The sequence below is a fragment of the Lipotes vexillifer genome, unplaced genomic scaffold, assembly GCF_000442215.2.
Source record: "Lipotes vexillifer unplaced genomic scaffold, Lipotes_vexillifer_v1.1 scaffold402, whole genome shotgun sequence".
Lineage (NCBI taxonomy): Eukaryota > Metazoa > Chordata > Mammalia > Artiodactyla > Lipotidae > Lipotes > Lipotes vexillifer.
The window spans coordinates 742007-757968 of NW_006798409.1; the positions used below are offsets into that span (position 1 = coordinate 742007).

A 15962-nucleotide genomic window follows, 5' to 3' on the forward strand; every position below is an offset into this window, starting at 1 on the left:
AACTACAACCAAGAATTTCCCAGTCAACTGCCAATAACTGATTCACTTTGATAGAGAGAAAGACTTATAGTGTGTGAAGTATAAAGCAATCCATATGCAAATGAATATATATAAATTAATACTGGTTCAAAACTTTTAATTTCCAATTATATAAATGTTTATTGATGAGCTCTTAACATTTGCCTTTTGTAATATCATTCTAGGTTTTTTGAAATGTATTATTTTCTTTTTTTAATATAAATTTATTTATCTGTTTATTTATTTAATTTTGGCTGCATTGAGTTTTCGTTGCTGCACGCAGTCTTTCTCTAGTTGCAGTGAGCGGGGGCTACTCTTCGTTGTGGTGTGCAGGCTTCCCATTGCAGTGGCTTCTCTTGTTGTAGAGCACGGGCTCTAGGCACGTGGGCTTCGGTAGTTGGGACTCGCAGGCTAAGTAGTTATGGCTCGCATGCTCTACACTGGGCTTAGTTGCTCCAAGGCATGTGGGACCTTCCCAGATGAGAGCTTGAACCCGTGTCCCCTGCATTGGCAGGCAGATTCTTAACCCACTGAGCCACCAGGGACGTCCCTGAAATATATTATTTTCTTAGAAATAGACCAAAGAATGGCAGAAAACACTACCCTGGAAACTTCATAAATATTACAGTATGAAGAACCCTCCGCTCAGGACACAAAGTTGATTTCTCACACATCTTAGGAACATTTGGTAAAAAACAGCAGATACGCATTAATTCATTTTAAAACATTTTTGCATGTGTTTAGTTTTTGGTCCGCCTTGTTGTAAAAGTAGAATTGAAGGCAACTATACAACACTGTAGTATTCAGAATTATTCAGATGTATATCTCGATCTTGAACATTCTCATTTCTCATTCTATAATTAAATGAATGTGAAATACAAACTTACTGTATTTATAAGCAGCCACCCCTTTTCACCACGGTGCATTCCAGAAAAAACATATCATCAACAGGGTCACATTTTTCCCATAAGGTTTTTAATTGTGGGTTGTATTCCTGAGTCATACACAACAGCAAAGAAACTATTATAAACTCTATAATGATAGCAATATAGTGAAATTATGCTTCAAGTGCAATAAAATTGGGCACCGTTATACTGTAAACACTAATTGTTTAAAATATAAATGATGCCAAAAATCTGAACTATACACTATCATAAATTTGATATCAAAAACTGGTATGCTAACTATATAGTGAGCATTAATTACATAATTACTAACTTTATTTTCAAATCCTTGAGGGCAGAGTTTGCCTTTTTCCTAACCCCAGTGCCTGGCAGACACTAAATAAATGACTTTTGACTGAACATTTTAGATTAATTAATTAATCAATTAATTAAAAGGAACATTAAGGAAATAAAAGGAATCCAAATCAGAAAAGAAGAAGTAAAGCTGTCACTGTTTGCAGATGACATGATACTATACATAGAGAATCCTAAAGATGCTACCAGAAAACTACTAGAGCTAATCAATGAATTTGGTAAAGTAGCAGGATACAAAATTAATGCACAGAAATCTCTGGCCTTCCTATACACTAATGATGAAAAATCTGAAAGTGAATTTAAGAAAATACTCCCATTTACCATTGCAACAAAAAGAATAAAATATCTAGGAATAAACCTACCTAAGGAGAAAAAAGACTTGTATGCAGAAAATTATAAGATGATACATATAGATGGAGAGATATACCATGTTCTTGGATTGGAAGAATCAACATTGTGAAAATGACTCTACTCCCCAAAGCAATCTACAGATTCAATGCAATCCCTATCAAACTACCACTGGCATTTTTCACAGAACTAGAACAAAAAATTTCACAATTTGTATGGAAAAATTTCACAATTTGTATGGAAACACAAAAGACCCCGAATAGCCAAAGCAATCTTGAGAACAAAAAATGGAGCTGGAGGAATCAGGCTGCCTGACTTCAGACTATACTACAAAGCTACAGTAATCAAGACAGTATGGTACTGGCACAAAAACAGACAAATAGATCAATGGAACAGGATAGAAAGCCCAGAGATAAACCCACGCACATATGGTCACCTTATCTTTGATAAAGGAGGCAGGAATGTACAGCGGAGAAAGGACAGCCTCTTCAATAATTGGTGCTGGGAAAACTGGACAGGTACATCTAAAAGTATGAGATTAGAACACTCCCTAGCACCATACACAAAAATAAGCTCAAAATGGATTAAAGACCTAAATGTAAGGCCAGAAACTATCAAACTCTTAGAGGAAACCATAGGCAGAACACTCTATGACATAAATCACAGCAAGATCCTTTTTGACCCACCTTCTAGAGAAATGGAAATAAAAACAAAAATGAACAAATGGGACCTAATGAGACTTAAAAGCTTTTGCACAGCAAAGTAAACCATAAACAAGACCAAAATACAACCCTCAGAATGGGAGAAAATATTTGCAAATGAAGCAACTGACAAAGGATTAATCTCCAAAATTTACAAGCAGCACATGCAACTCAATAACAAAAAAACAACCCAAATCAAAAATGGGCAGGAGACCTAAGTAGACATTTCTCCAAGGAAGATATACAGATTGCCAACAAACACATGAAAGAATGCTCAACATCATTAATCATTAGAGAAATGCAAATCAAAGCTACAGTGAGGTATCACCTCACACCAGTCAGAATGGCCATCATCAAAAAATCTAGAAACAATAAATGCTGGAGAGGGTGTGGAGAAAAGGGAACACTCTTGCACTGCTGGTGGGAATGTAAATTGGTACAGCCACTATGGAGAACAGTATGCAGGTTCCTTAAAAAACTACAAATAGAACTACCATATGACCCAGCAATCCCACTACTGGGCATATACCCTGAGAAAACCATAATTCAAAAAGAGTCATGTACCAAAATGTTCATTGCAGCTCTATTTACAATAGCCAAGAGATGGAAGCAACCTAAGTGTCCATCATCAGATGAATGGATAAAGAAGATGTAGCACATATATACAATGGAATATTACTCAGCCATAAAAAGAAACGAAATTGAGTTATTTGTAGTGAGGTGGATGGACCTAGAGTCTGTCATACAGAGTGAAGTAAGTCAGAAAGAGAGAGACAAATACAGTATGCTAACACATATATATGGAATCTAAGAAAAAAAAATGTCATGAAGAACCTAGGGGCAAGATGGGAATAAAGATACACACCTACTAGAGAATGGACTTGAGGATATGGGGAGGGGGAAGGGTAAGCTGTGACAAAGTGAGAGAGTGGCATGGACATATATACACTACCAAACGTAAAATAGATAACTAGTGGGAAGCAGCCGCATAGCATAGGGAGATCAGCTTGGTGCTTTGTAACCACCTAGAGGGGTGGGATAGGGAGGGTAGGAGGGAGGGAGACGCAAGAGGGAAGAGATATGGGAACATATGTACGTGTATAACTGATTCACTTTGTTATAAAGCAGAAAGTAACACACCATTGTAAAGCAATTATACTCCAATAAAGATGTAAAAAAAAAAAAGTAAATAAATCAAATAAATAGTCATCTTTCTCCCAGCTCTTCAGTTCCAAAAAAAAAAAAGGAACATTAGATGGTTGGCTTAAAGCCTAGATTTTTAAATAATACACCACATAATCAGAAATCCATCCATATGTGGAGCCTGCTTACATTTTTTTATTGATAACAATGTGGTGTAGCCTACTTATATTAATACAAATATACTCTAAAACAATTTAATCAACTTAAAGGTAGTTATAGGCCTAATACTAGTCCTCTATCAATTTTTAACAGATCAATGAGAAAACTACCATTTAACAGACTGAATATTCCAGAGAGCTGCTTAATATGTGCTTTCAAGGTACATGCTGACTAGGAATAGCCAAAAATCAAAATTGGGCGGCTTCCCTGGTGGCACAGTGGTTGAGAGTCCACCTGCCGATGCAGGGGACGTGGGTTCGTGCCCCGGTCTGGGAAGATCCTACATGCCGTGGAGCGGCTGGGCCCGTGAGCCATGGCCGCTGAGCCTGCACATCCGGAGCCTGTGCTCCGCAACAGGAGAGGCCACAGCAGTGAGAAGCCAGCGTACCGCAAAAAAAAAAAAAAAAAAAAAAAAATCAAACTTGGTTTTACCTTGCTGATGACTCTCAGATTCATTTTCATGAATTAGAATGGAATTTTCACAGGTGAACCCAAACAAACCCATATTCCGGTTATATAGGTAGAAATTTTAGAACAGTTCTGGGTCCTGGGATTTTCAGAATTCTAAAAATATTCTCTCTTGGGGGACTTCCCTGGTGGTCCAGTGGTTAAGAATCCACCTTTCAATGCATGGGATGCAGGTTCGATCCCTGGCCTGGGAACTAAGATCCCACATGCCTCGGGGCAACTAAGCCCGTGAACCGCAACTAAGATCTGACACAGCCAAATAAATTAAAAAATAAATAAAAATGTTCTCTCTCTCTCGTAGGTATAATTTGTGTTAAGCCCAAGTAACTCTTTTGGAAACTGAACCACCGTGGGAAGATACATCTGAGTGTATGAGTGACCCACACCTGTGTAACAAATCACCCCAAAACTTCACAGCTTAAAACAACAGTGTGGTCGGCCACCACTCCAAAAAACTACTTTGATAAGATCATGATTTTATTAAAATTAATGGATTAGAGATAGAGAAAATATGGTATTATATAGATTTTTTCAAAACTAAGTAAATACACATTCTAGAAAGCATCTATTAACCTAAATAAACTAAGTTGTTTAGCATAAAATCCCGTTCTTCCATTTTTCTGCAAGATCACTGTTTCATAACCTCCTGGGATCGATTCACACGGAAGTTTGCTGTTTTATAAGTCTGTCTCCCGTTCTCAAATGAACACCTACTGGCTGGAAAAACAACAACGAACGTTTTTTTATCCGGTGGGTCGGGAATCCGGGCACAGCTGGGTCCTTTGGCTCAGGATGTCTCGCAAGCCTGCTTCAGCATGTCGGCTGGGGCTGCAGTTACCTCCAGACTCGGTGGGGGCGTGTACCAAAATGTTCACTGCAGCTCTATTTACAATAGCCAGGACATGGAAGCAACCTAAGTGTCTATCATTGGATGAATGGATAAAGAAGATGTGGCACACATATACAATGGAATATTACTCAGCCATAAAAAGAAACGAAATTGAGATATTTGTAGTGTGGTGGATGGACCTAGAGTCTGTCATACAGAGTGAAGTAAGTCAGAAAGAGAAAAACAAATATGCTAACACATATATATGGAATCTAAGGGAAAAAAAAAAAGGTCACGAAGAACCTAGGGGTAAGGTGGGAATAAAGACACTGAGACTGGACCTGAGGATATGGGGAGGGGCATGGGTAAGCTGTGACAAAGTGAGAGAGTGGCATGGACATATATACACTACCAAACATAAAACAGATAGCTGGTGGGAAGCAGCTGCATAGCACAGGGAGATTAGCTCCGTGGTTTGTGACCACCTAGCGGGGGGGGATAAGGGGGGGGGGGGGGGGGGGGATGTTCCAAGCTCACCCGAATGGCTGGTGGTAGGATTCCGCTCCCGCAGCCCGATCGCAGGAGGGCCTCAGGTCCTCCCTGGCTATGGGCCTGAGGGCTCAGTTTCCTGCCATGTGTGCTTCCCCGTGGGTCAGCTTACAATAGGGCAATTGGCTTCCATCAATGTGAGCAAATGAGAGAAAAAGCGAGGGTGATTAAGAAGAAAGTCAGAATCCTTTAGTTACCTTATCTTAGAAGCGACACCTGAGTCACACTGGAGGGGACGGGATTATACCAGGAAGTGGGAGTCAGCGGAGGCCCTTAGAAGCTGCTCCCCACGCTGTGTGCGTTCCAAAGACAGCCTCAGAAAGGTACGTGATAGCTCCCTTCTTTATCAGTCTCTACGGAAGGAAAAGTGACTGACTACACATGGAGGAATCACCTGGTTGTTTTCTCAGCTGAATGAATGTCTGCAGTTAGGTGACCCTCAGCATCCGGTAGACAACAGTGAGGTGCTACTTCTGTCTCTTGATAACCAGTGGAGAGGGCTTGGTATGTTCCAGACAGTGCCTGATCACCCTTTCCCAAAGCCAAACACGGTTCAGACTGAGTTTAAGGAAGCTCAAAGTGGTTCTTACACAAAGATTAGGGAATAGAACTGCTTTGGGAACTTAAAGCATTCTTTATTTGTTCTAGCATGTATATATATATATATACGTGTATGTATGACTGAATCACTTTTCTGTACACCTGAAACTAACACAACATTGTAAGTCAACTATACTTAAATTAAAAAAAAAAAAAACAGCCAGCCTTAGAGAATGAGACTGTAATTCACTAACTTTTAAATTGTTGTCATTGTTGTTACCTGATGTGAACTTTATATTTCCTGTGAATATAATCTCCCCAAAGTTCAGTCTCAAGAGTCTTACATTTTAGGTAGAGAAAAAATATAAAAACCAAACTGAAATTTTTTCCAGAAAATACTTCAAAATAATGTGTTGTTTTGTATTCCTAATTATTCATTTATAGTTAAATATATTAAAGCGCAGGTTCATTTCAACGTCAATAGCTATAAATCTAAAAATACTTTTCTTCTATTAGGTTGTTTACTATGTCATTGGCTGATCTAACAGAAACAAATCCAGATGGACATTTCCCCAGTGTGGCCTTAGAAAATGACAGGAGGCCTGAAAAATGCCAGAGCAGCAGCCCAGGTTTTCCCAGGAACAGCAACGATTCCGACAAGAGTGTTGATTACAGCAGATCTCAGTGTTCCTGCAGAAGTTCACGTTCTCACTACGATTATTCAGAAGACTTTCTCTCTGAATGTTCAGAAACCGCGGCTAAAAAGAATTATTTAGAGCAGCCTGTAGTAAAAGAAAAGAAGGAGGAAAAGAAAAAGTATAATGTTTCTAAAATCTCCCAACCTAAAGGTAAGAAGCAAAATTTCCCAACAAGACCAAATTTCTGGCTATAATGACATTATTATTTAATGCACTACTATCTGAAGTGGTCCATATTCAGTTTTATGGTTTTTCCAGACTGTAAATTATAAACATTATAAGTGAATTTTTATAGAAGGAATGGGAAATAGAGAAATTAAGGATAATTACAAAATAACAGAAAGTTAGGCTTAAAACATAAAGCCTAGCCCTCTTGAGGGTTTTAGTTAACAGGTGGACTTGTTACAGAATACCACAGTACTTGGAATTCACTGGCCTCTTGCCTTTCATCTCAGCTGAAGAATCAAGGTTTCAATCACCAATGAAATGTAAGTATCTGTCTCAGCACCCCGGGAAGATGGTCTTCGCATCCGGTGAGGCATATTGGCAAAGGTGCTCTTTAGAAACAAGGATGGTTCAAAAGGCTGTTAATAGAGTCATTTCCTTGTGGATTTTAAAAGTACTCCATCAACTCCTAACTATGCGAATTGGGATTAGCTTTGCAACATCCTAGACCTCTTCATTCCCCGCTCCCTGCCCAGGCGGTTATTATTCCCAGGCAGGCAATGCTAGGCTTATAAATATTCCCTGTGTAGAAATAGCTGGAACTCTTTTTCCACTGTGACCATCAGAACTGCCTAGTCAGTAGCTGGAAAATAATTAAGAGCCTACTCTAACTGGAGCACATGTAGTGCCACATTCACCCAGTACCTGCCTCCCATCCCCAGCCTGCCATGACCAGCTGTGCCTGGGACCCCCAGTGAAGATCTAGAATCTTCCATTGCCCTTCTTCCCAGCTGTAGAGCAGGGATTCTTCATCTAAGGCCCGCATCTGCAAACCCCAGGGGATCGTTTGCATGTTTGTGTGTATTTATTTGCGTTTGTAAACTTTCTAGGGAGAAGGACCCATAGTTTTCATCCAGATTCTCAAAAGGAGCCCTTTCTCTGGAGAGGTGGGAGTCCCACACATCCTGGCAAGGCCCAGGGCAGAAGACTGTGTCATGGGAAGTCTATCCAGGCATTTGTAGAGATTATCACAACAGCACATACATCACGGACAGGCTCTACAGTCATACTCCCTCAGCCACATTTGAAATTTACGGAACTCTGAAAACCAAACGTTCTTTATATCTTTGGCACCAACACTGATTTGGCAACAAAAATCTGATTTGAACTGACATGAGACTGATCTTTGTTGATTTCACTTTGTGCAAAATATAATCATATAAATTTCACTACAAAAATATTCACCACAAAAACAAAGCGTGATGTCCCCAGCCCTACTGGGCGTACTTTGGAAAATACTATATATGCATCACGAAGGATAAACCCCCCAAAATTCAGAAACAGTTTGGCCCCAGGGGTTTATGACAAGAAATCCTCAAACGATATACTACATCTTACATGGAGTCTGGGCTTTTGTGGGACTGCGTGAGAATGCAGTTAGCATTTATAAAACCATTTCTACAAGAAACGAACTGTATTTTGAGTTCTAAGCACCTTATAATTTGACTTTTAAAAACTGATTCCTTATTTATTTATTCCACAAATATTTATTGTGTCCTTTTTGCAAGATACCTGTTCATAAATTGGGAGCAGCCTAAATGAACTGTCACTTCACAGGGAACTAGAACCTAAATTCCATGATCCGAGTGAGGGCTTGCTCTCCCTTGGGTATGCTTTCGTGTATGAATACTCTGAAATTATTTTAAGTAAATCTTGGCTGCATCATTAACCCAAATTATATGTCCCTGAGGATCCTCGTACCGGTGTCGATGACCTTAAAACACTCATTGTAACATCAAGCTTTATCACAGAATGATAAAAGTGTCTCTTGGTTTATTCTTTTATTCTTTTGTTCTCTCCCAGCTCATGTTTTGCAAATGTTTGCCAAAAAATTTAATCAGCAAGTAATTGATGAATTAATGCTGGGGTAATGTAATTCTAACCCAAAGCAAAATGGCATTACGTTTTAGCCAGTGCAGTCTGTTCTCCAGTGAAGGTTCAATTTCTGTTCAGCTTTCTTATATATAAAAGTAGACCTCTGACCCTCAGGGGCTGGTAACACTGGATCAGGAACCACCACTACGGACCCAGAATTCACTCAAGAATAGTAACATCAGAGATTATTTTCAATTCCCATCTTAGGAAAGCAAATTTTATAGCAGAAAAACATTTCATAGAGAAAAATTATAGGGATAAAAAGAGGACTTCAGTATGATAGGATATTTGCTCTGGTCAGATATTGGAGATTTACTTAAATCAATGTAAATAGCGAGCAATATATTTCTATAATTTGATTTTCAAAACATGGTTATTTCTTCCTTTTGTAGAAAAATGTACTTTCAGAATTCCTTCAATTATATATCCTTCCTTGATGTGTTTTGTCAATACAATGCTAAAATATGTGATAGTCACTCAAAACCTGGTATACAAAAAAAAGTTATTTTACTGCATTCAGTTGCTCTGGACAGCTTTTGCCCTGTTGTCTTTAGTCCGGGGAGGTGGAAGCCCTGCGGTGGGGTTGAGGGGATGCCCTCTCCAACACTAATGCCAGGGCTCTGGAGAACAGGAAGGGGAAAGGCCTGCCTTTGAACCTCTTCTTACCCTGGTCCTTGAAGGAAGTGAGCTACGTCTTTTACGGTGACGTGGAAGAGAGAGAGAACCCGGCAGAGGGCAGAGCCAGCGCCAGCAGGGACCTGGCTCAGGCTAAGGACCAGAACCAGATTGAGGGTGTGGACGACTTCGGGAACGGAATGGGACCGAGAGACCAAAGAGGAAAGTGACCAGGAGACGGGGCTACGACGGGGCCAGGGAAAACGGGGGAAGAGACAGCATGGGTACAGCAGTGAGACAGGAGGACAATCGTGCTTTTAAAAGGAGGGGCAGGGGCTTCCCTGGTGGCGCAGTGGTTGAGAGTCCGCCTGCCGATGCAGGGGACACGGGTTCGTGCCCCGGTCCGGGAAGATCCCACGTGCCGCGGAGCGGCTGGGCCCGTGAGCCGTGGCCGCTGAGCCTGCGCGTCCGGAGCCTGTGCTCCTCAACGGGAGAGGCCGCAGCAGTGAGAGGCCCGCGTGCCGCCCCCCCCCCCAAAAAAAGGCGGGGCTGAGGATGGGGATGCACCTGGGAAATGGACGGGCTGGAGCCGGTGAAGAGGCTGTCCTTAGGTCTGTTCAAAAGAGCACGGTTCATTCACTCTTTGTAGTGGGAAGCATGCCTACGCTGAAGCAATGAGAAGAGTCCGTTTTTGGCTAACATGGACTTAAATGTACATGTTTTTGGTGCATTAAGTGTTTTAGATTTTAGTGGTTTAACAATTAGTTATCTTAAAAGTAGCTTAATCATTCAGCTAAATCTGCCTTATTGTGTGAAACGGGACAGAAATTGTAAGCTTTACCATTCTTATGTATAGGTTAGGATAATGAGATATAAATCTTTAAGGATTAAACCCTATTTCAAGTTTCCTAAACTTTATTATTATACAAGTATACATGACATATATAGTATGAATTTATTCTACATCACTCAAATGCAAATGGGATATTTACCTTTCTGAAGCAAAACAATCTGGTTCATTCTCTCACAGGCACCCACTAGGGTAGATAAGACATTGAATCTCAGTCATGTTTGGGGAATGAAGGGCGTATGGGGGGCCTTACACAGACAAGGACATTTGGGGAAGGGTCTCTGGCCCTTCCATTTTCATCACGTCTGTGTTTCTTGTCCAGGCCCATGTGATCTTTCAAAGGCTGACACGTCCTGTTTTCGAAGCACCCAGGCCCTCGGTGCACATCTCGACCTGGGGCCTTGGCCAGTGCCCCATGCCCGTGGGGTTTAGTCCCCACTCATGCTGACTCTGCTCTCCCATCACTTGAGTCCAGCGTGAGGTGGGGACACAAGCCTCCAGTGCCCACTGAACCCACCACCCCTCATCCCTCCAGGCTCAGGAGAATCTCTTTCTCCTCCACGGTCACACCACCCAAGAGCTGGAAGGCATTACAAGTTGGGGTCAAGTTCAATCATGCTGGACATGGTGTGGAGCCTGAGAGCCCTCACCCACCCCTGTTTTCATCCAGCCTGATCCACACTGCCTGGGTCTAGAACTCCCCCAGCCAGTGCCCAAGGTATTAGAGTGTCCGGCCTGATACAACCACAGACACCTCTTCTCTGGCCTTCTAGTAGGTGTCTTAGAGTCTGACCTCTGCTTCCCAGTTTTCAGTGTGCTCAAAAGTCTATTCCAAGATACTCAAGTATTCAACCATAGCCCCTACTATATTGTTCCCAGTGGGAAAATAAAAACCTCTGGAGGCATAGTTGTAAAGACAGTCCATTGGTTATTGATTTGATACTGATCCTGTGATCATTGTGAAATCTGTGTGGTCTGTCATGCTCAAGATTCACATGCTTTATCCTCAGAAAGCATCTTCTGTTTCTGTTGACTCATTGTTTCCATCACAGGCGGAACTGCCTTTCCCACCACCTAGACCAAACATGCTAAGCCATGTCTCAGATGATGTGTCCACGCTTGGCCAATAGCTTAGGGTTAGGACTCCAGTGACACTGGCCACTAAGAGCCTTTCTCTCTCCAGGATGAGGACAATATTTTTTTTAGATTCTAGAATCCAGTTTCAATCTCTTTCTCAGAGTATAGATATACTAATATGTGCACATGCACACACACATATATTTACATACACAGATGCACATATGAATATCATACAGATGTACGTACATACAATACATATGGGGCAGTAACAAAGGTACATAGACGTGAGTCTGTCTCACCACTTACCAGCTGTGTGCCCATTGATAAATGACATCACTCAGCACAGTTTTTTCATCTTTAAAATGGGATAATAATACAATGAGGTTACACATACATTTGACATACTCGAATTCGGTTACATAAGCTTCATGTAATATCATTTAGATGCTTTTTGTTCAAAATAGACTCCCAAATACAAACCATCTAACTAGTTAATTTAGTGCTCACCCAAAAGTAACAGAGGAAAAATTGGTTGTGTTGGGTTTATTGAGAGATGGAATCCTTATATGAATACTCTAAGAAGTTTAATGGCTTTTTAAGGTTCTTTTTAAATACATGAGATCATCATATATATAACATTAGGCTCTAATGTCACACTCTGATTGCCTTGTAACGTTTTGTTGGAAGAATTATGTCAGATAATCTACATAAAGCATTTAATTCAATGCTTCACATATGGTAAACCCTTAGTAAATGTTATCGAGTATTATGATTTTTAGTATACCTTTTATGATAGAAATAAGTACAGGTTTTAGCGTCAGAGAAGACCTGGTTTTCAGTTCATTTTATGTCACTTTGTGGTTATGTAACCTTTGAAAAATGACTTATAATCTCCAGCTCTAAAATAGACTACTACTGACGTTAAAGGATTGTATTAAATGAGATACCTAAATGTCAAGTACCTAGCCTAAAGCATGGGTATTCATTCAGTGTTAGTTCCTTCCCCTTCTAGTTTGCGTATGTATGTATGTATATGTGTGAGGGCAGGGGGTGGGGGGTATTACACATGCCTGTATATTTACATATCTACATATCTATGTACACATTACTAGTAACAAACTGGATTATCTGCTTACACAGGCCAGAAGGAAATCTCGGTGGAGAAAAAGCACAACTGGAATGCACCATTTTTAAATTCTCAGATCAGTGTGGCTGCCCAGAGACGAGATGCCATAACTCACCGCATACTCTCAGCGAGGCTTCATAAGATTAAAGAACTGAAAAATGAATTAGCTGATCTACACCGCAAACTAGAGGCCACAGTCATAGAAAACCAATTTCTGAAACAACTCCAGCTTAAGCACTTGAAAGCTATAGGAAAATATGAGAATTCACAAAATAATCTACCTCAAATTGTGGTTAAACATCAGAACGAAGTAAAAAATTTAAGGCAGCTACTCAGGAAATCCCAGGGAAAGGAAAGAGCCGTGTCTGGGAAACTTAGAGAAACAGACAGCGAGCTGTTGAAGACTAAAGATGCCTTGCAGGCACTGCAGAAACTTTCTGAAGACAAACATCTTGCAGAGAGGGATGAGCTTACTCAAAGATTGTCTGTTCTTACAACAAAAATGGAGGGAAATGACAAACAAATACAGGTCTGTATTTCAGAGGTCTAGAAATGTTAAGTTTCCAAAGTTAATAGAGAGAGGGTGCGCATTCATCATATATGCCTGTGGAATGAAGCACTACCAACTGCTGTGCTGAGCAAGAGCACACGGATGGTGGTGTCTGATGGGGAGGGGGTGGGGGTGGGGAAGGGGAGGGGCACAGGAGAGAAACAGCTCCTTCTGTTGTGCACTGGGCAAGAGGTCCTGTGGCTATGTTACCCAACCTAACTCGGGTCCGCTCGCCCGTGCACAGTAAAGCCCATCTACTGACACCGGGCTGTAGTGAAGGAAGGTGTTTACTGCAGAGCACCAAGCAAGGAGTCCAGGCAGCTAGTGCTCAAAAGGCCCAAACTCCCTAATGGCTTTCAGGGAAAGGTTTTTAAAGACAGGGTGAGGGAGGGGGGACGTGGGCTGTGTGATCACCTCGTGGACATTCTTCTGATTGGTTGGTGGTGAGGTAATCGGGAGTCAGCATCATCAACCTTCTGGTTCCAACCCGACTGCGGTCTCCGTGCTGGTGGGCAGCGTGCAGTTATCTTCTTCCACCTGATGGGGTTTCAGTATCTACAGAACAGCTCACAGGACATGGCTCAGAATATTAACTGTAGGCCCTGCAGAGGGACTAAAGGTCCTTTACTTTGTTTAATGGCTAAACTGTTATTACTTTGTCTTTCTTGACTATTTTCCTTTCTTTCTTCATTTTCTCATTTCTCTGACTAAATTTACTCTTTGGAACTCAGGAAAGGCATAAGAGGATAAAGCTTTTCTACAGACCAGAGGCAGGTGGAGGACACTGCAGGGGGTGGGGTGAGGGGTTCTGTCCTGGGAAGGCCCCATGCGGTTCTGCTCAGCTACAGCTGGGCTCATTTATCTGGAAATGACCTTTCTCTCAGGCAGTCCAGCTGCTGAGGTCAAGGGATTTTGTTCACATGCTGAAGGGGGTTGTGCTGTGCTGTGTTGTGGGAAACCTCTCCTAGAAAGCAAGCCTCTACTCCAAACTGCCTTCTTAAAGGCTGCTTCCCTAAACCCTGAGTGCATCTCCTCGCCACCCCGCTCCTTGTTCTCTCCCTCATCAGTCTGTCGAGACATTTCTAATGTCCTAGAAATAGAAAATTTCCCCAGGTAATATTCCTGGGGACAGATAGGGAAAAGGAATTTAAATAATTTTAGAAATGAATAGATAGATATTCCTCAAGGGTGCATGGTGGTCAAAAGCCTGGGGATTACATTACAAGGGATGATTTGGGAGGACACTCTGATCATATTGAGAATTCTGCCTATTTTACATTAGGTAGTTTTGGTCTCTATGGACATAAACACAAATGGAAGTAATTTACTGTTTAATTCCCTAAAGGTGAGAGACAAATATTTTCAATGATCTTGAAATAATAATAAGATATCAAGTTCATTTCAGCCACTTTTTTTTCTGTTATTTCTTTTTTGGTGAAACCCTCCTCTATTCTCAAAGAGAATTTTCTCACATAAAATGGATATGGGAGCTACAGGAAATAATGAGCCACCTCATTTTTCATTCATGTAAATAGTGTACCAAACTTCTAAAGTTTGGCCTTTCAGGTAGGATTGGATCCATCTTAGCATCTGTCTGTCATGTGAAAGTAAACGTATTTGTATCTCATCTACATATTTTTTACACAAACATGTTTAAGTAGCTCATGTTTTTATACTACAAAACCAAAAAGAATTTGAGAACTAATTAGCTATTTTCTTATCGGAGGCACTTGGCTGTATGGGAAATTTCGTTTGGTTGTAGGGCATTTGGTGGGAGAAAAAGTTTGTGGGCCAAAACATGTCGGGTTTTTTTTTTAATGTTAATATGTTAGGAAATGGGATGTTTAGCGATTATTTCGTCCTATTAGCTTACCATATTTTCCACTTTAATGAGAAAGTATTAATGTTGTAATGAGCGAAACCACACTTTATGGAAAAGAAGGAAAGAAAAGGCCTTTTGGCCAAGCTCCTGTCAAAGTCCTGCTCAAACAGTTCTCGTTCCACAGAGAAGGCGAATGTGCAACAGTGAGTCCTTTGTATTTATAGATGGTTACTGTGCTAAGTCAGTCATTTCATTGGCTTATAATTCATCCACGTGGTGTGGCTCTGTGAGACCCCATCGTAACTTCCTGTCTCAGTTATCTGAGAATCACAGTCCGAGCATGATGGTCTGCACTGACGCTGGTCAACCCTTTGGCAAGAGAGATTTGAAAGGTTTTCACGGAGTGCACCATGCTAAGTTAGTGGTACACTTCATTTCAACAGAACTGCTTAGGTTTAGTTGTAAAGTATAACGTTGATTTTACTTATTGATTTTTCAGGATCTGTTCCAAAAAATTTTTTTACCAAATTCCAGAGTGTAAAAAGACATTAGGCTGTAAACATGATATTTATTCCCTAGAGTTGGGATCTGGAATTTTTTGGCTTTTTGTGTGTGTGGTAATATTTAGTTCTAACATGTGTCCTCTAGACAAGCCATCCACTAAAATTGTATTAAAATTTTGCACTTTTCATAAATGTAATTAGTTCCATTACAGTCGAAGTATTTTATAATACTACACTGGTTCCAGAGAGTTGAAATATATACTATTTTCAGAGCTTGGAGAAACAACTGAGGCTGAACAATAAAGCCTTTACTCGGCAGTTGGCCTTTGAGAACCAGAAGACCTTAGCAGCTCAAGCAGCTACAAAGACTCTGCAAATGGAAATAAAACACCTTCAACAAAAACTTAAGGTACTTCTTTTAGAGCAAAATGTAACAAAATTTGTGAAATGCTGCTTCCCAAACTATCAGAGCTATTTATGCCTAACATATCTTTGAATTCCTTAACTTCAAGTATAGCTTTCTCAAATTAACTTTTTTCCCTAC

General features: G+C 40.7%; 1 protein-coding gene across 1 annotated transcript in view; it reads left to right on the plus strand.

Annotated features, from left to right (window-relative positions):
- Positions 1–6600: 6600 nt before the first annotated feature.
- Positions 6601–15962, plus strand: part of LCA5L (lebercilin LCA5 like) — a 19735-nt gene continuing 10373 nt past the window's right edge. The window contains exons 1-3 of the mRNA XM_007470473.1: positions 6601–6922; positions 12558–13072; positions 15690–15827. Coding sequence (XP_007470535.1) covers positions 6601–6922; positions 12558–13072; positions 15690–15827 — 975 coding nt within the window. The remainder of the gene's footprint in view (positions 6923–12557; positions 13073–15689; positions 15828–15962) is intronic.